Raw genomic sequence first — 21997 nt, 5'->3', positions numbered from 1 at the left:
TGCATGATTACATCAATGGAATTTGAGAGGGAGGTGTCATAGTGCACAGCAGATGTATATGAAGTGCAACTGGCACTATAGAATGCCCAACATGGAGGCCTGTATGCCAGGTGGCAGCAGGGGAATGATAGAATCACTGGAAAATGTTCACTGTCACACAGGCCATTATGGGATGACCAATGTAGGAAAGCAACGAGGGCATGGGAGGAGATGGTGAGACCGATAGCAGAAAAAGTTCACGAGTGGCACTGAAGTGGGTAGGGGAACCATTACTGAGGAGAGGGAAATCAAGTTACATAATACGTGGATCAATCAGGAAGCTCCTACCTGTTAGGTGTTACTCCCGCACAGTGGGTGGTGGGCATTTAAGTTCCCAAGGAGGAGTACCTGCAGTGGGAGTTGCTGGGTTAAGGTAGACAGTGCAACTTAAGGAAGTGGGCTACCTGGAGGGAGGTAGACATTGCAAATGGTGATTGCCGGAGTAATTTGCACTCTAACCACTACTGCTTCCATGTTGCAATTTAGGGGGTATGACATTGGAGCGAACCGAAGTGCAGACACTACTAGAAGCTACACTGGAGCCAGCATGGTTCTGACAGAATGCCTGATAACCAAAAATGTTGGAGAATTGTCGTCAAGGAAATGCATTTCTTGAAGTACACGACAGAATGCAGAATAGGAAGTGAAAAGATCTTGCTTTTCACGAAGGTGACAATAGTATCCGTTTGAATTCCACTGGATGATCATGTGGCGAGAGTCCAGGTTAGACACAAAGAAGCCGAGAGTGGGTCATGTCACTCCGTTAGTAGTCGACACTGACAAGGATTTGGTGACATCCATAAGTAAGATATCAGACTCAGGTTGCGAGGGGGGAGAGGGCACCGCCAGGGGCATCGGGGGGGGGGGGGGGGGCTTGTCTCGGAATTTATATTTCTTCCTCTCTTTCAGAGGTGGAGGAGTGCAGAGCACAGAGGGATACAGGCATCTGCAACATCTGGAACTGAAGGAGAGTGGGTGACCTTGGGGTGCACAGATGGTGAGTCTCATGGCTGAGTGCTAGTAGGAGTCTTCTAGCCTGAGAGACACTGGGGAGAGGGATCCCAGGAGGGAGTTTGATCATCAACAGGTGCCAAAGGAGAGGGGCACTTTTTTGGCCAGGGAGGTGGAGCAGCTCCCGGATGGGAGGTCATGAGAACTGCAGGAGGGGGAGGGAAGAGGAGAATGGAGTGGAGGTGAAGAAGAGGCAGGAGGACGAAATGAAGTTACAAAGTTGAAAATATTGTCAATGGATGGAATCTCTCATAGTTTTGGCAACCCTCAGCATACGACAGGCCATCTAGGGACTTGTATTCTTTGGTCTTCTTTACTCTCTTTTAAGCTGGGCAATCAAACGAGGGGTGTGGCAGTCAGTACTGTTGACACACACAGGTGAGCCTAGCCCTTCTCCCATGGTGTAGCCAGGGAAGGTAGCCGGGTCATACGAAGCAGCATTCAATGATCCTTCAATGTTCAAAGAGACCGCCATTTCAGAACAGAAGGATTTTTTCAGCTTGATATGGTTAATTCATGAAACATCCACCCTGATATCACCGACTCCAACCAGTGGCTCTCCCCATGGGCACTACCCAGCCACAGCAAGGGCTGTCTGACATGGCAGCCATAGCCATGAGTTCCAATGCTCCAAGAAGATAAGCAACTATTCTTTGGCATACATGGGGAGGGAACAGCTAAGGTATCAGTAGTGTGATCCTTGTGTGGTCAGGGGACTCAGCCACATGGGTACATAACAGGCCCACCACAGAGACTGGCTACACATGCTGGTGACGTAGTAGTGTGGAAGGGGGCTACAGCAGAAAATGGAGAGTAGACAGAAGGGAAATGGGGAATCAATACAGTAGACGCTAAGGAGGGAGTTCTTCCCCAATGGCTCAAACTAAAAAACATGAAATTTTGAAGTTGAGGTCAGACCTCAAGTGGTAATCAAAACACCAAAAAGGATGAAAGAACATGCAAAAGAAACAAAATTGCAACCAATATAGGAAACCAGGTGGATAGCCAGGTCGATATAAATCAGAACACGGAGAGAGGGGACGGAGAGATACAGGAATCAGTGAACATGGTCACTGTAGCGAGGGTCAAAACCATATCAACCAAAACCATTAAAAATAAATGCAAAATATATCTATTTAAAACAGCAGATAAAAATTCTGCTTGATGCCTCCTAAGAGAGTGTCTCTATTCCTTTCAAGCTAATTATTTAAGTTTAGACCATATATGGCTCGAATTCAAAGGTACAGTATTGACAGCAATAGACAGATTCATAGAGATGGGATTGATCCACCATGGTACACAAAACATATCAGAACACTGTTGCAGAAGCAATGAAAAAAACATGCCAAATTCAGAAGAATGCAAAATCCCCAAGACTGGCTAAATTTCATGGAAGCTCGAAATTTTGTGTGGACGTCAATGTGAGATGCTTTTAATGGTTTCCACAATGAAACATTGTCTCAAAATATGGTAGATTCTGGTTGTATGTAAAGTACACCAGTAGCAAAAAAACAGTCAATACTATCACTGCACAATAGCGATGGAGATGTTACCAATGATGCTGCCACTAAAGCAGAGTTACTAAATACAGTTTTTCGTAATTTCTTCACTCAAGAAGACAAAGTAAATATTCTGGAAATTGAAACTAGAACAGCTGTTAGTATGATTGACATTAAAAAAGGTATCTTAGGTGTTGCAAAACAACTCAAATCACTTAAAGGCAAGCCTTCCGGTCCAGATGGTATACCAGTCAGGTTTCTTTCAGACTATGCAGACACATTAGTGCCTTAATTAGCACTCATATAAAACCACTCACTAGACGAAAGGGTTGTTCTTAAAGACTGGAAAGTAGCACAGGTCACACCAATATTCAAGAAAAGAAATAGGAGTAACCCATTGAGTCACAGACCCAAATCACTGAGCTCAATTTGCAGTAGGCTTCTGGAGAAAATACTGTACTCAAACATTACGAATTGTCTTGAAGAAAATGACTTATTGGTACATAACCAACATGGATTTATAAAATATCGTTCTTGTGCAACACAGCTAGCTCTTTATTCCCATGAAGTAACGAGTGCTGTCGGCAAGGGTCCTCTGATCGATTCCATATTCCAAGATTTCCAGAAGCCTTTTGATACCTTTCCTCACAGGCGACTATTAATCAAGCTGCATGCATATCTTCTCAGTTGAGTGATTGGATTTGTGATTTCCTCTCACAGAGGTCACAGTTCGAAGTGACAGATGGTAAAATCATCAAATAGAATAGAAGCGATATCTAGCATTCTACAAGGTAGTGTCATAGGCCCTCAGCTGTTCCTGATTTACGTAAATGATCTAGGTGATAATCTGAGCAGCCCCCTTAGATTGTTTGCAGATGATGCTGTAATTTACTGTCTAGTAAAATCATTAGACGATCAATTCCAATTACGTAACGATCTAGAGAGAATTTCTGTATGGTAAACAAGTGGAAATTGGCACTAAACAAAGAAAAGTGGTAACTTCAATGAACAAATATAGGTTGAAAAGCGAAGTAGGTGATGTTCTAAATTATTTACGTAACCAATCATGTGATAGGAGGCATGGCGACACATACAATAACTTATTGTCAAGTAATAACATATTTACAACCATATTTTTAACTTGGATATTATTTACATGATATTTCTGTACATACTGATATAAAAAGGTGGAAAAATACACTTAAATAGTGTTAATTCAATATTGCCACACATGTTTAGTGAATTGTGTAAGTGGTTGCAACAGTAACAACAATAAACCAATTATTGTTAATAATATTGATTACTGAAACAATTATAAATGGTAAATTAAAATTAGTTGTAAGTTAAAATCCTTTGTTACAATGTTGATGTTGAAACCACTGAAGTAATTATATAATGTAAAACCTATAATGCCATGTTCTTGGCACTAGAAGGAATTATTATGTCAGGAATACACCTGTAAGGTCAGAAGGGTGACCACATGATGCTTGGTTGCACTGTGAGAACAACTATATTGAAAATGTTAATAAAAAGTGGGAAGTTTAGGACAAAGACAGCAGAGTTACATGGAATGACATATATAAACAGTTTTAAAACTGGCAAACAATTTTGCATGCATAAATACAATAGATTTTAGGTTAAAATTGTGCCAACAATATCAACATTGAATGGATGATGAACAAGAATTAAGAACAACATAATCATTTAAATGATGTGAGTTTAAAATTTTATAGATATTACTATTCATTTCCTCTTATTGTTCAGGTATGACATATCATATTGCAAACAAAAAAGAATCTTGTGATGTTAGTTGTTTTAAATAACACTGGTAAAATGTTAATAACAGAGTTGATAAGAGAAAAGTATGATTGCATCTTGTAGGAGTCAGCCAGGGTAGAATGAATGAAAATGTTGCTGGAATAGCAGCAAAAGAGTTCAATGAAATTTGTTATTGAACAACATATGTAATTACAAAAGACTGGAAACTTAACAGTAATACCAGCTACAATGAACTGGGACACATGAAGTTAAAAGTTAAAAAACTTTTCTTAGTGCAATTCTTCCATTTATTTTCACTTACATTTCATCACCTGAAAATTATCAAAAAGACAATCAAAGTAATCTTTAATATGTTTGAACTAATTCTGACCAAGTAAAGCCATAAATGAATCAAGTATGACAGCTAATAAACACTCTCGATGTTCGAAAACAACAATGTCAAAAACAATGAAAAAGTTAAAAGCCCAGCTGAACAATTACCTGAAATTAATGCAAGACCAGTGAAAGATTTTCAGAAAGAACTTACTAAATCAGACAAGTTTTGAAACTGATTCATGAAACTTGAAAACAGTGAATGATAGTGGGATGAGTGAAAATTTTAAAATAAAACTTTGCAGTCTAGAATTAAAAAAAGTTAACACTGACAGTAAAAGATAAAAATTAAGTTCACACTGAGCATGTACCTGCTACAACCACAAATGTAGTAAAAAGAAAGGAATGTGAATTGGAATTTGGTTTTTGAATAACTAATGCCATCAATTATGTTGAAAACTTTGAAGTGATTGATGTAATTAGTAAAAACAAGAATGTAGCTAATTCACAGAATATTTATGTATTAGTTCATGTGAGTGAAGCAAATGATACCGATGAGAAACTATTTTCTTGTTCTGTAAGATGAATTCTTGTCTGCGTAAATTGAAAGTGTAATATTTGGGCTGTTAGTATCAAATAAGTTTTCAACATGGGGAGTAAAAAGTTACTCTAAATCAGTTTATGGAAACATTTGGTTTGGTAAAAATTATATGAATTCTGTTCAAATGGCTCTGAGCACTATGCAACTTAACTTCTGAGGTCATCAGTTACCTAGAACTTAGAACTAAGTGAACCTAACTAACCTAAGGACATCACACAGATCCATGCCCGAGGCAGGATTCAAACCTGCGACCGTAGCGGTCGCTCGATTCTAGACTGTAGCACCTAGAACCGCATGGCCACTCCGGCTGGCATGAATTCTATAAACAACTACAATTTGTTTGGTGGGAAAAGTATCTGAACAATTTCTGTAAAAAGCTTAAAATTTAAGGACCTTATGGCAATGTAGTGAATGACGTTCATTCATTTGAGGGCTTGATTCTGATGAGAAAATTTTCAATACTGCCTTGTCAGTTAAAGTCAGGGGGAAGACTTACAAGTGAATGTAGAATTTCTCACACACATCTGAAAGAATATACATTGTTAATGATCCAAACCTGTATGAAATAATTCAAAATTTAATTCACTGACTGCACATTCCTTGACATCTTCCATAAATCTACTACTCAACAGTGCCAGATAGGGACTCAAACCTGTATTTCCCACTTATCTTAAGTGGTCTCCTTAACCACTTTGGCTATTGGTGCATCCTCCTTATACCGAGACAAACTTCCATACATCACACTTCCACATCCTCATATCATTGTTCACTTAATTCATTACCTCTTTAGCATAATTTACGACATATTCGTTCGACAGATAACAACTTGCTGAGACTGGAAGGGGAACAAAAGCCCATATTTACAAAAAAAACAGCACAACTGATCCACAACACAAGAATCCTGCACCATAAACTTTTATCCACAACAAAATTCTAGAAGATATTCACAAATAATTGCCTACAGAGAAGATCTGTGCAGAAACTAAGAATATCAAGAGTGTAAGTAAGAACTAACATACCATCAGACACCAGGTGGCCTGAACTACAATCGACTTCAACTCAGTCCGAATTATAGTGAATCTGCAAATACTGGAAATTATACTGTTAATAAGGTCAATGTTACAGGTGTATCTCATTATGTCTCATGACTCTCACGTTGAAACTTTGATGGTAATATAAGGTTTTGGATGGAGTTCCTATGTGTGTCTTGATATCATGTTTTGACTCTGCTCTTTGAGCAGGTAGACAAAGAGAACTTTGTGCAAGGTTGCAAGTATACAGCAAATGGTATTTAAATATGGTGCAGAATGTAAATGATGTAAATCATCTAAAGTGATGATACTGAATCAGAACACAATAAAATGACTAAAAAATAAGCAAGAAGTACTTTCATTCAACAGAAAAACTCTTATGGAAATAAATTCTTGTGAGATTTTGTATTGAAGATTCTGGAAGTACTCGGTTTTGTGAAGTTATCATAAATGAAAAGCATCACCTTCACCTTTTCATTTTCAGTGGTGTACAAGAAACATATGCTATTACAGAATACAAACATAAATGTGGATGTAGTTTGTAACAAATATTATGTTGTGTGTCATATTATGAAATAATAGATATGAAGCTTTTACAACAAATACAGGAAAATTAGATAATTATGTGTCATAACATATTTGCTTAAAACAATATTGTATTGCCTTATGTAGGATGGCGATTGAAAAACTGGACCCGAGTACAGACTGCTTGCTAACGACACATGAACTGTTGTCCACCATGAGAGATACAACAAAAATTAGATCAACATGTAGTAATTAGATAATAAATAAATAATAACTAAGCTAATATAAAAGCCTATATTTACTGAATTGATTTTGCCTTTTACACTACATCACATCAGGTGCTTAAAAATGACCTCATTATTCAATGCACTTTCTTGTGCAAGCTAACATGTAAATATATACTTTAACAGCTCTGACGCAACAATTATCAAAATTTCATCAGGAGTATTGTCCTTCAAGTATTATAACATTATTGGGTTATGTGTGTACACTTCTCCCTTTAGACCCTCCTCCCCCCCCCCCCCCCCACCCATTATCCCACAGTTAAATGTCTTAAGTGGTTAGGTCAGGTGAAAGCAGCAGCCGTAATCTTTTACTGACAATCTTCTCTTCTTAAAACTCTCATGAATTCATGAGATTGGCTCACAAGAGTGTGACATGTTGCCCCCATTCTGTTGAAAGGTAGCATGTGTACATACACAGGGGGGAGGGGTTCACCCGTGTATAAAATTCCTCAAAGGTTCACATATACACAGCAGAGTTTACTGTTGTTTCAAAAAATATGGGATCGACAACCCAACTTTCTGACAGGGCACACCACACAGATTTTTTCATTAGGAAGAGGTTTCACACTTGTCCTACTGTGATTGTATCTGACTAGTATCTGGTGTTTTGGGAGTCGAATGTCCCGTTAGATGAGAGCAGGATTCTTCATTCATGAATATAGCAACACATCCAACATTCCACTCTCAACAGTCTGAAATAGCCATATATGGTAATTCAGGTTTTTTACCATATCTTCCCCAACTTGACATTTTGTAGGTTTTCATCCCTATATGGTGTAAAACATCTTGACAAGACCTGCACAAACATTCACTTTTTGTGTGTTGATTTCTTTGGATTCTGGATCAACTGTACTCTGATCACCATGGTCACAGTAGGTGCACAAACAGGTGGGGCCTGCGTCTTTTTCTTGTTCACAACTGACTCTGTAGTATACAATTTTGTCACTAAATCCTGTTAGACTGCTCTCTGTCTGTATGGAAATGTCAAGAAACTTCTTTGCAAAAATACCTCTTTACTATTGCAATTCTTTCTTGAAGATGTATCTCACTGAGATATTTCTTTATAGTCTTAACCATGACACAACTTTTGTATTTAACACAAAATGGAACTGCAACAGCTTCGGAATTATAGATATGATTGGTGGGCAACAATGAGCATCCTAGTATTCAGGGCCAATTTCTCATGCACCATCCTATATATTTTCATGTAGGATATAATTTGGGTGTGTTACTTCAAATAAATAGTCATCTACTACTAATTCAATTTCTTTGAACGCCAGAACGGAATTAAAAATTACTCTGGAATTTCCATGAACAATATTACAGTTTATTTTCATTATGCTGATTTGTTGATTAAGAAACTAGTTACAATAAAAGATTTAGTCACTACCTTCTATAACAATACTGCTCACCACTTGGAAGCATAAAAATGGAGCAATGAAAACTTCACACACTTCATTTCATCAGCAAACCATCGACATAAATCAGCCTTTAATAGCATGCAGTTAAGGACACAGCTTTCAGATTTCGTCACTTACTCACTTTTATTTTACTGCTAACTTGTGTAAGAAGTTACTAGCACAAAACTATGGCATTCTCACCTAGCACACACAGAGCATCAAATTCAAATACATATGCATTATTGATCATATTCCCTTTTACTGTAATATGACTGCCTATTAATACAACAATAAAGAAAAAAGTCCTCAATATACAACTAACAGTTTCCCCATGAGCTAATGAGAATCAGTACTTCTGTTATTGTTGATTGTGGAATTTAGGAGACTAAACATCGAAGTCCTCAGTCACCTATTCTCACCCACCTCCCCCAAATCCTATGAGTGTGTATAAGATCATTTTCTAAATAGTAGTGTGGCATGTATTTGGAGTTGGATATGGATACCAGCCTAGTATTTACCCAGTGAGATGTTCAAAAGTGCCTTAACTCCACATCAAAACTAGCCTGTTTACCAGCCTTCTTTTTTTTTAATCTGGAAAGTACATTTGATCTGGGTCAGGCTGGCCTCCCCACATTGCAGTAGTGGGGCACTAATACAGTCTGTTAACTGTACTTTTAAGAATATAGTTCAGTGAATAATGAAAACCTTACCTTGGACTGAGTGGTGCAAGTCTTTCTGAGGCTATCCCCTGAAACATTTTATAACACTATTAGGTAATGAATTCAAAAAGGTAAGTAAAAAAATTAAGACACACTACTACTATTCTGACAACTGCTACTTCTGGATTACTCCCTACTGGTAATATACAGAAAAGTAACTTACAATGTATAATAAGAGGCTGTGGAAACATGCAAAATATTTATAGAAATTGTTTCATTACAGATACATACAAAAAAAATTAGTCTGAAGCAGTAAACAACTCAGTGCATCCACAAAGACAAGTATTTCCTTGCTGAATGACAGATCCAAATGCATTCACATATGCATGGGGATGAATTTCAGCTGAGGGCTAGCAATACAGACCAATGAGTTTCAGAAACATACATCATTAACTTACTGAACAATTCCAACATTCATATCACAAAAATAAATGTGGACGCTATCAATCATATGGTTCCTGGAATTAATATTTCACACTAAAATACTGTATGCACAGTTTTGAAACTTCCTGACATGGTGTTGATGCCAGGCCACAAAATGCCAGATTCCAGTTTTGAGTTTTATTCCAACATACAATTTTAATCACCAACAGGAAGTTTCAACCTTAGGGGTACTGAATTGCCTGCAAGCATGAAGTATTATTTAAATTGGAGATTTACACATTATCCCATGCCACGAGCATTAGACATGCTGTATACTGTCATTCACGTTACAATCCACACAATTCAGTCATTCCCAATTGTGTCAGCCATTCTCAATTATGGCCAAAATATTGGAATAATTTTTAATTTTAAACAAATGGTACTGACTTTGCTGACTGTAGTCTTGAACAGCTTAACACATGTCAACTTTGAAGACACTTTTTTACTCTGTACATCTGATTCTAATGCTATACAAATACTGTGAAACCAGTGAACAACAACATACACATATTTGTAAGCTGTCAGCTTTTCAGACTGCAGAATATTTGAAGTGTTCGTTTTTATTCTTAAACTAAACTTTCACTAATGTGGCTCTCAGTACTCAGGCCTCTCAGTAACATGGCCCACCACTGGTCTCTAGTTGGTCAAGCAGAAGTAATGTACGCAGCAATGTTGTTTGTCAAGTACAATGTTAAACATTCTATAAGCTCCAGGAGGATGAGACATTTATGAATATTTTGCTAAGTGGCTGAACGAGGAAAACTGAGATACATCAAATGTTACAAGACGAGGAAATAAGTGTAGAACAGGTTTGATGAAATATGAAGAAAAGGGCGTATGAGGAGAGAGCATGAAGATTTCTCATGCTGCTGGTGCCCAAGCTACAGACATCTTCTTTAAGAACGTTATGCAACAACGAGATACATGAAGTACTGGTGTAATGCTTGTAAAGCAGGAGTGTGCTGACATTGTTTATCATTATTGTGACAACTAAAAATTTGGTACATGTTTAATAGTAGATGATACTACTTATATGTACACAGTCAAAAAGTAATTCTCCTATGAAAGTTAATGTATCTTGGGACTTAATAAAGTATACTTCCTTTGTGTTTAAATTAAATTACAGACACTCACAATAATGTGGCACTTCTACTAATCCAGTATTCATGTATGCGTGGAGTGGCCAGAACATCAAGAGTCTAGCATATTTTGTTGCTTGATACATCCTTACAGTCACTGTTTCTGTGGAGTGGCCAGAACATCGAGAGTCTAGCATATTTGTTGCTCGATACATCCTTACAGTCACTGTTTCTGTGGTAGACATATCGATAACATGTCCTTTAATATACATAATTATCCTGAGAATGCAGAAAACAGTACAAACAATAAGTATTCATCAAGTGAATGAGCTACTTTAGAAGCACAAGTCAGAATAGCAAATAATAAAATGCTGGACACACGCATAATTCAAAAGATGCAGAAAATTGTGAGTGAAGAGACAGAAGCCCTAGAAGTTTATGAAAACTGAAATTATGTGGTTTCCATGCGACATCAGAGCCCCACAGCTTAATAATTTCTCAGTTTATGTACAGATGGAGCTACACAGTAATTCAAAGGTCATAAACATACACTACCACCATCGGTAGCACCAGCAGCCATTTGACTTCTACTGCTGAATCAAAGCCGCACCTAGACTTTTCCATGCATTAGAGTCCTAAGGTTTACACTTTTACTTTTTCCCTGCGTATTTTTCAATGTCATCTACCACCTTCAAGTTTTTCATTTTCTTTTCTTTTGAAATGCAACAGGTAACTTTTGTGGCCTGCCTACCTTCATGTCTACCTTCTTCTGTCCATGTCGTACCCCCTACCATCCAATTTTCATTACAGTCCTAACTAGATCACCAACTCTAACCTATTTTCAGATTCATTTATTTGTTTTTTAGCCTCTCTTAGTGATTCTCAGCACTCACCTTTTCACTGGCTGTTGAGAAACTCCTTATTTGAAAAGTTTTTACATTAAAATTTATGCCTTATTGGTATAAGTCTAAACTGGGAATACAGTACTCTGTTATTGACCATTTACAAGAAGTGTGAAAATGCAATGGCTCATTTACTCTATTGTAGGAAGAATTACAAACACTCTCAATTGTTGTTGTTGTTGTTGTTGTTGTTGTCTTCAGTCCTGAGACTGGTTTGATGCAGCTCTCCATGCTACTCTATCCTGTGCAAGCTGCTTCATCTCCCAGTACCTACTGCAACCTACATCCTTCTGAATCTGCTTAGTGTACTCATCTCTCGGTCTCCCTCTACGATTTTTACCCTCCACGCTGCCCTCCAATGCTAAATTTGTGATCCCTTGATGCCTCAAAACATGTCCTACCAACCGATCCCTTCTTCTAGTCAAGTTGTGCCACAAACCTCTCTTCTCCCCAATCCTATTCAATACCTCCTCATTAGTTACGTGATCTATCCACCTTATCTTCAGTATTCTTCTGTAGCACCACGTTTCGAAAGCTTCTATTCTCTTCTTGTCCAAACTAGTTATCGTCCATGTTTCACTTCCATACATGGCTACACTCCAAACAAATACTTTCAGAAATGACTTCCTGACACTTAAATCTATATTCGATGTTAACAAACTTCTCTTCTTCAGAAACGCTTTCCTTGCCATTGCCAGTCTACATTTTATATCCTCTCTAATTCGACCATCATCAGTTATTTTACTTCCTAAATAGCAAAACTCCTTTACTACTTTAAGTGTCTCATTTCCTAACCTAATTCCCTCAGCATCACCCGATTTAATTTGACTACATTCCATTATCCTCGTTTTGCTTTTGTTAATGTTCATCTTATATCCTCCTTTCAAGACACTGTCCATTCCGTTCAACTGCTCTTCCAAGTCCTTTGCCGTCTCTGACAGAATTACAATGTCATCGGCGAACCTCAAAGTTTTTACTTCGTCTCCATGAATTTTAATACCTACTCCAAATTTTTCTTTTGTTTCCTTTACTGCTTGCTCAATATACAGATTGAATAACATCGGGGAGAGGCTACAACCCTGTCTCACTCCTTTCCCAACCACTGCTTCCCTTTCATGCCCCTCGACTCTTATTACTGCCATCTGGTTTCTGTACAAATTATAAATAGCCTTTTGCTCCCTGTATTTTACCCCTGCCACCTTTAGAATTTGAAAAAGAGTATTCCAGTCAACATTGTCAAAAGCTTTCTCTAAGTCTACAAATGCTAGAAACGTAGGTTTGCCTTTTCTTAATCTTTCTTCTAAGATAAGTCGTAAGGTCAGTATTGCCTCACGTGTTCCAACATTTCGACGGAATCCAAACTGATCCTCCACGAGGTCTGCATCTACCAGTTTTTCCATTCGTCTGTAAAGAATTCGCGTTAGTATTTTGCAGCCGTGGCTTATTAAACTGATAGTTCGGTAATTTTCACATCTGTCAGCACCTGCTTTCTTTGGGATTGGAATTATTATATTCTTCTTGAAGTCTGAGGGTATTTCGCCTGTCTCATACATCTTGCTCACCAGCTGGTAGAGTTTTGTCATGACTGGCTCTCCCAAGGCCGTCAGTAGTTCTAATGGAATGTTGTCTACTCCGGGGGCCTTGTTTCGACTCAGGTCTTTTAGTGCTCTGTCAAACTCTTCACGCAGTATCGTATCATCTACATCCTCTTCTATTTCCATAATATTGTCCCCAAGTACATCGCCCTTGTATAAACCTTCTATATACTTCTTCCACCTTTCTGCCTTCCCTTCTTTGCTTAGAACTGGGCTGCCATCTGAGCTCTTGATATTCATACACGTGGTTCTCTTCTCTCCAAAGGTCTCTTTAATTTTCCTGTAGGCAGTATCTATCTTACCCCTAGTGAGATAAGCTTCTACATCCTTACATTTGTCCTCTAGCCATCCCTGTTTAGCCATTTTGCACTTCCTGTCGATCTCATTTTTGAGACGTTTGTATTCCTTTTTGCCTGCTTCATTTACTGCATTTTTATATTTTCTCCTTTCATCAATTAAATTCAATATTTCTTCTGTTACCCAAGGATTTCTAGCAGCCCTCGTCTTTGTACCTACTTTATCCTCTGCTGCCTTCACTACTACATCCCTCAGAGCTACCCATTCTTCTTCTACTGTATTTCTTTCCCCTATTCCTGTCAATTGTTCCCTTATGCTCTCTCTGAAACTCTGTACAACCTCTGGTTCTTTCAGTTTATCCAGGTCCCATCTCCTTAATTTCCCACATTTTTGCAGTTTCTTCAGTTTTAATCTACAGGTCATAACCAATAGATTGTGGTCAGAGTCCACATCTGCCCCTGGAAATGTCTTACAACTTAAAACCTGGTTCCTAAATCTCTGTCTTACCATTATATAATCTATCTGATACCTTTTAGTATCTCCAGGGTTCTTCCATGTATACAGCCTTCTTTTATGATTCTTGAACCAAGTGTTAGCTACGAATAAGTTGTGCTCTGTGCAAAATTCTACTAGGCGGCTTCCTCTTTCATTTCTTAGCCCCAATCCATATTCACCTACTATGTTTCCTTCTCTCCCTTTTCCTACACTTGAATTCCAGTCACCCATTACTATTAAATTTTCGTCTCCCTTCACTATCTGAATAATTTCTTTTATTTTATCGTACATTTCTTCAATTTCTTCATCATCTGCAGAGCTAGTTGGCATATAAACTTGTACTACTGTAGTAGGTGTGGGCTTCGTATCTATCTTGGCCACAATAATGCGTTCACTATGCTGTTTGTAGTAGCTTACCCGCATTCCTATTTTCCTATTCATTATTAAACCTACTCCTGCATTACCTCTATTTGATTTTGTGTTTATAACCCTGTAGTCACCTGACCAGAAGTCTTGTTCCTCCTGCCAACGAACTTCACTAATTCCCACTATATCTAACTTTAACCTATCCATTTCCCTTTTTAAATTTTCTCACCTACCTGCCCGATTAAGGGATCTGACATTCCACGCTCCGATCCGTAGAACGCCAGTTTTCTTTCTCCTGATAACGACATCCTCCTGAGTAGTCCCCGCCCGGAGATCCGAATGGGGGACTATTTTACCTCCGTAATATTTTACCCAAGAGGATGCCATCATCATTTAATCATACAGTAAAGCTGCATGTCCTCGGGAAAAATTACGGCTGTAGTTTCCCCTTGCTTTCAGCCGTTCGCAGTACCAGCACAGCAAGGCCGTTTTGGTTAATGTTGCAAGGCCAGATCAGTCAATCATCCAGACTGTTGCCCCTGCAACTACTGAAAAGGCTGCTGCCCCTCTTCAGGAACCACACGTTTGTCTGGCCTCTCAACAGATACCCCTCCGTTGTGGTTGCACCTACGGTACGGCCATCTGTATCGCTGAGGCACGCAAGCCTCCCCACCAACGGCAAGGTCCATGGTTCATGGGGGGGCACTCTCAATTAACTCTCTTAATGTTTCTAAAGTGTTAAATTATACAGATATACACAAAGTACTATGGTCTGTTCAAAATCACTTTAGAACTGACAGCTTAGCAGATGATTGTGGAGGTGCAAAGCGGAGTTGCCACATCCCACACTGAACTCTCAAATAACCTTCCACTTCATTCAACTTGCTCAATCTCTCAAAGTATCCTCTTTATAAATAAGGATCCCACCTCGACATTTTCTCAAAGAGCTGCACTATGTTTTCACTTTATTTGAGGCAGCAAATTATTAAGTTAATATATGGACAGTTCATAATAATGCATTTTCTGATGTTACTGATTTTTCTATATATGGGGAACTTTTTGGTTATTGATGTGAAGTGAACAGATGAAATGAATTAAATCTTAGAAATATGTCAAATTTTCATCAACTCCAAATCATAACTCTGTCAGAGTTGTCTAACATGAGACAGTTTCAGTTACATATGATGCACAATGGTCTCTTGTGCATCAAGTACTAAGTGGTCAGCTGTATGGTTTCATTATGAGATACTGAATGCTACATTTATAATGAATATATTATTAATTTTTCTGATCCACCTACTTATGTCTAATATAATAAAATATAATATGTATTTATGTCTTTCATGGTCAAAAAATATACTTTAAATAGGCCAACAAGTATTTGGAGAAAGATAAAAAAAGTGATACAAAAAACATAACTTCAGTATTGCAGCAACTATACTGTAAATGGTAATATTTATTTTGTGGGATACCGACTATATAACTAACATGAACTTTATTTGGAGTTCGTTGCTGATATGGCCTTCTTATTAAAACGTCAAAACTCACTAAAAAATAATTTTGTTATGTAGCTACTTACTGCTGTAAATTGTGCATTTCACTCTGAATATGCTATATATATTTAATTTCTTTTGTGATAAGGTAAAAATTCCACTCAATTCACTCTTGTCACTCACAGATGATATAAGTAACACTGTACTGTACTGATGTTATTAAATGAAAGTCTTCCCCTTCACTGAAGGTGTAAGTATGTATGTTGGTGTTCTTCCAGTCTTCAGATATGACATTCTAAAACTGTTATGTACCTCTTAATTTGGGCCCGTATTAACTCTGTTGGGTTGAAATGGTAGCAACAAAGTGGTAGCCTACTGATTGTATACTCATATGTCTTCACCAGCTCGTACATGGGGAACTGTGTTTTTTTGTAGGGGTATTCATTCCATAAGCATCACCTTTGTAGGGTTATCTGCCACTTAAATCAACATTATGAAATTGAAGCCAATTAGTCATTCCCTTCTTTCTCTTTGTCATGGTAGATGTATTGTAAACTACAGCTGAATGGTAAGAGGCATTATCTAGAACAATTGTTCACAGTATTCCCAGATTATGCATTACTGATTCTATGAACAACATAATTAACATAATTAGGTTATTTCGGCAGTACCCTAGCTGAGAGATTGAGGTGGAACTTTTCCACTCAACTTTCGATGATTTTCTTTCTGAAACACTGTTGAATACCGCACAACAAATGAAAGTAACAATAAATGCAATAATAATTACTCCAACAGTAAAAAACACAAGAAACAAAATCACAGTTGGCAATGATCACACAGAACAGCAAACCGCCTGAAATTCAATCACTGGAAATGAGAATTTTTTTTTGTCCTGGGGTGCAGATCTGAGAACTCTGCATGCTTCCTGTTGTTACAGATATTACGGAATTGGTGGAATGCAGTCTGTGCCTTTTTTGTGGGCTCCCCTTACTACCTCCATACAGTTGCTAACCCTGAAGTAATTTTAAACAGATTATAGTCACTAACCCACAATTCTTAAAAAGGTAATTTGACACTGAAAAATGGAAAAACAGAGAAACTTAACCAATACTGGTCCAGGGTCCAGATCCAAGTGATACATTGGAAATTGGTACCTTACTTTATCATGTCTAATCTCACATTGTACATCAGTTCACTGGTTACTTCTATGTACAAAAGACAATTCCTTCTTCTGTGAGGCCACACTGTGTGATTATCACCTGAGTTACAAGTTTAATACACTTATTTTCTTTGTCTGGCAATTTGGCAATGTGAAAAACTTTTCTGGGAGGACCAAGAATAGTTTTATTAATATCCAGTTTTGTCTGACTCTTTAGTTCTATCATGATCAGTGTGAGGGAAACTGTGGGGCTGACACAACCTCCCTTCAGTGCACTTGCATAGGCTGAATCAATGCTTTGTTTTGCAAGAGCTGGTAATTCAGATTTGGTAGCCACTGAACTCAATGCTGCTTGGAAATCTATGACTACCAAAGTGTAATTCATATTTTTTGTTCTGTTCAGTAATTTTGTTCATGATGGAAAACTGTGTTATATCCACTTCTTAAGATTTTTTCTTTGCCCTATCAGTAGATAATGTTTGTTCAACATGGTTACAGCTAAGGGCAGTGATTATTTTCAACATTAGGAAAAAAAGACAGATACATAGAGACAGGAAAAATGTGTTTTCAACAACTTACTTTTATTATTATATTTCACTGTTTCTGAAGGTTGCATTGAAAATGATGAATTAATTATTTATAATTTAGATATACATTACACATAACTTTCTTTACATTAATGGCAAATTTTCATATTTGAACTATTAAAACTATGTAATGGAAGAAACTGTAATGACTCAAAACAAATAGATAATCAGCCAAACAATTTCAAATGCAATGTTAATATATACTACACTGGTCACACCAGGAGAAGGTTTGAGACTGAAAGCAAGGAATGTGTCAATGCCATCAGTTAAATATCAAAAGCCACATTTGTAATGCATACAACCCGTAACAGGCATTGAAACGAGTCTATACCTTTGTGACATCTGCTCAGTAGTAGATGACGAAACAGTTGTGTCAACAAATGGATCTTACAATATAATTCTTTTTCTAGTGTTTCTTTGAAATTTGCATACCTTGTGTTCTAAAAGGAAGTCTTCAGGGCTGTTATATATGGCTGACCATCAATTTAAATTTCATTTATCATGTTATATTTCTTCCATCACATTTTAAAAATCAGTTTCTTTATATTTTCACTTTATACCTGAAAACACTATCCCACGAAATCAGATTTGTTACTTTTACTAGTTATCGGCAAAGAAACCTACTTCTTGCAAAACATGTATTATTAAAAATCTGCTGTAAAAATTATATTTATGGTTATGAAATCATTCATTCTTTACACAAAATGTTTGTATATCAAATAATATTATCTACAGAAAATATATTGCAGTTGCCTGCATTGACATTTGTGAAACTCTCTGTACTACTGAACCATAACTTTATTTGTTCTGGAAAGAGTTGGGAAGGAAGTATCAGTGAGATGGATTCACAGAGAACAGGCATGGGAGAAGCAAATCAGGAACTTTTCTCAAGTGTACTTATGTAAAAGGGACTTGTAAAGTTTCAATGATATATGGCACACATTTATATATTCAAGACTGTTTTGATTTTTGTTACAGTGAAATACATAAAACTGATTCTTAAAAAAGTGTTTCATTTAAAAGATCATCCAATTGAATTATACACAAGAGAACAGAACCTGATTATTGACATGGCTGTTTCATGAATGCATTACAAAGAATGTCCCTCATTCAGGATCCCCTTCAACATCTACTGATGACACTAATGTCAGGATCATCATCATGAATTTATGCCGCAGGGACAAACTGTTAATCAATGATACTATAGGGATCTGTTGCGACATCTGCAGGGAATTGTGAGAAGGATATGGCCTGAACTTGGTCGGTTGGTTTAAAGGGGGGGGGGGGGGGGAAGTGACCAAACTGTGAGGTCATCTGTCCCTTGTTCCCGGTAGAACAATTGCCCAAAGGAAAGAAGAAAAAGAAGATGTACGGCACAATAACAGGGGAAAGGAAGAACCAGAAGAATGACAGAAGGACAACGAACCCTACGAAGGGCAAAACAGGACAAGAAAACCACAGACGGACGCAAGGGAGAGAGAGAAAAGATTAAAAACAAGAAGACAGATTACCATGGCCGGCGGACCATGAGAATAAAAAAGGAGTAGCCAGCTACTCTGCAACACATTAAAATCTCCACCCTAAAGGTCCTAGGGTGGAGGACACAGAGGGACAAAGGACATGCGCTAAAACTCAGATCAAGTGATAAAACACACCCTCACGAATAAGGGAAGATTAGAGCTGCTGTTGAGGCATTGTTGCCCAACACCGAAGGTAGGGTACTGGGAAAGTTAAAAGTCTGCCGCAGAGTGGCTAAAAGTGGGCAGTCCAGCAAGAGGAGGATGACTGTCATTTGGAAACCACAGCAACACTGAGGTGGGTCCTCGCAATGGAGAAGGTAACCATGTGTGAGCCACATACGGCCAATGCGAAGCCAACAAAGGTCAACTGATTCCCTGTGAGAAGCCCGCAGGGAAGACTCCCACACATTCACAGTCTCCTTAATAACACACCATTTGTTGTGCATACTGTTATGCCGCTTCCTCTCCCAAAGCCGAAAAACCTTGTGGCTTAAAACAGAATGCAGGTTAGTTTCAGAGATGCCCATCTCCAGGAGCGATTTCTGCATAGCTTACTTGGCCAGTCTGTTAGCAAGTTCGTTGCCTCAGATTCTGACATGTCCTGGCGTTCACACAAACACCACTGAATGAGTGGATCGTTCCAGGGCAAAGATGGGCTCCCGGACGTTTGCAACCAAAGATGGCGAGGGTAGCACTGGTTGGTAGCTTCTAAGCTGCTCAGAGAGCCAGAACAGAGAAAAAACGACTCACCAGAACAGGAACAGATGTACTGAAGTGCACGAGATATGGCCACACACTCTGCAGTGAATACATTGCAGCCAGCGGTCAAGGATTGCTGTTCAATATGGCCTCCGTGGATATAGGCGAAGCCAACATTACCATCAGCCATTCAGCCGTAAGTGTAAATAACTTCAGAGCCCCGGAACGTTCAAGAATCGAGAGGAAATGACAACTGAGAGCACGGGGGTTAGCAGAGTCCTTGAGCCATGCAAAAGGTCCAGACGAAGCTTTGACCAAGCTGCACACCATGGAGGTGTACGTGAATGGACCTCAAGTGGAAGCGCTAAAGAGAAGGACTCCAGTTTGGAGAGAAGGGATTGCATGCGAACCGCAATTGTGAGCCCTGACCTGGGCCGCCAATATGGGAGATGAACTGCCGTCGATAGGAAAAGGTGATGGTAATTCTGATGCTCAGGAGGACTACGAATGTGGGCAACAGAACTGGCGAGCAGTTGTGAACGTCAGAGCTGCAATTGAGGGACTCTGGCGTCCACCAGGGCACTGGTCACCAGACTCATTCTAAGAGCTCCTATCACTAGGCAAATGCCACAGTGATGCACTGCGTCGAGTAAACACAACACTGAGGGTGCTGCCGAACCATAAACCAGACTCCCATAGTCAAGGAGGGATTGAACAAGGGCTCTATAGAGCTGCAGCAGCACAGAGTGATCCACACCATAGATGGTGTTGCTCAGGCAGCCAATGGCCTCAAGTTGCTGCCAGCACTTCCGCTTAAGCTGACAAAGGTGAAGTAGACAGGTCAATCGGGAATCAGAAAACCAGTCCTAAGAACCAATATGTCTCAAATACAGTGAGTGGGACTGCATCTTGTGAATGGCTACGTGTAGGCGCCGCTCAGCAACACCAGTACTGGAGGAACAATACGAAATGCAGAAGTCATCGGAATACAGAGAAGGGAAAACAGCCCTACAGCTAGGCTGTAAATGGCCACTGAGATGCACTCAATAAGGAGCCCTGCAGAACTCCATTCTCCTGAATACAGGAGGAACTATGGGAGGCACCAACTTGGGCACAGGAAGAACAGAGCGACAGGAAGGTTTGGATAAAAATCTGAAGCGGGCCCAGGAGATACCACTCGTACAATGTGGCAAGGATATGATGTTGCCAAGTTGTGTCATATGCTTTACACAAGTAAAAAAGTACGGCAACCAGATGTTGGCGTCTGGAAAAGGCTGTTCGGGTGGCAGACTCAAGGGACACAAGATTATCAGTAGTAGAGCGAGCCTGGCAGAAGCCGCCCTGACATGGAGCCAGTAGGCCACATGACTCCAGGACCCAATCCAACTGCCGACACACCATACGTTCCAGCATCTTACAGAGAACATTGGTGAGGCTGATGGGCCAATAGCTATCCGCATCAAGCTGATTTTTCTGGGTTTTAGCACCAGAATGATGGTGCTCTCCTGCCATTGCGATGGAAAGACACCATCACACCAAAAATTGCTGAAGATGATGAGGAGATATTGCTTGTAGTCAGACGATAGATGTTTAATCATCTGACTGTGGATCCGATCCAACCCAGGAGCTGTGTCAGGGCAATGTGGCAGGGATGAGGAGCTCCCACTCTGTAAAGGGGGTATTATAGGGTTTACTGTGGCATGTACGGACGAGAGGACTTTCCTTTGATCCGCTATTTGAGGATGTGAAAGGCTGGGGGGGGGGGGGGGGGGTAGTTCTCTGACACACAGGCTCGAGCAAAGTGCTCAGCAGTCACGTCTGCATTGGTAGAGAGCACACCATTGATGTTAATTCCAGGGGCACCTGTTAGGGTCTGGTACCCAAAAAGACGTTTAGTCTTTGTACAAACTTGGGATGGTGACACAATGATCAACACATAGCACCCAATGATCAACACATAACTCTCCCAACACTCCTGTTTACGTCGTTTTATATGCAAGCGAACGCAGGCACGGAGCCACTTAAAGGCTATTAGGTGCTTTAGGGAACGGTTCCACTTTTGTCGCTGTAGAGCTTGCCAAAACACTCTTGCCTCGGCGACTTCTGGCGACAACCAAGAGACTGTCTTTCACCAGGGCACCCTAGAGAATGAGGGATCACACTTCCCGCAGCAGAAGCGGTC

General features: G+C 39.2%; 1 protein-coding gene and 1 long non-coding RNA gene across 7 annotated transcripts in view; one reads left to right on the top strand and one right to left on the bottom strand.

Annotated features, from left to right (window-relative positions):
• Positions 1–21997, bottom strand: part of LOC126295455 (zinc finger protein 708-like) — an 885643-nt gene that overhangs the window by 755162 nt on the left and 108484 nt on the right. For 2 of the 6 annotated variants that reach the window (XM_049987978.1, XM_049987987.1), the window contains exon 7: positions 9192–9229. The exons of the other annotated variants lie outside the window; for them this stretch is intronic. In XM_049987978.1, the coding sequence (XP_049843935.1) occupies positions 9192–9229 (38 nt within the window). The remainder of the gene's footprint in view (positions 1–9191; positions 9230–21997) is intronic. 6 annotated transcript variants of the gene reach the window in all.
• The window catches only part of LOC126295459 (uncharacterized), a 1097875-nt gene that overhangs the window by 1004975 nt on the left and 70903 nt on the right, over positions 1–21997 (top strand). The gene's annotated exons all lie outside the window — the stretch shown is intronic.

This window comes from Schistocerca gregaria, chromosome 11 (genome assembly GCF_023897955.1).
Source record: "Schistocerca gregaria isolate iqSchGreg1 chromosome 11, iqSchGreg1.2, whole genome shotgun sequence".
Lineage (NCBI taxonomy): Eukaryota > Metazoa > Arthropoda > Insecta > Orthoptera > Acrididae > Schistocerca > Schistocerca gregaria.
The sequence above is the reverse complement of the archived record's forward strand: the minus strand, read 5'-3'. Positions and strand labels throughout refer to the sequence as shown.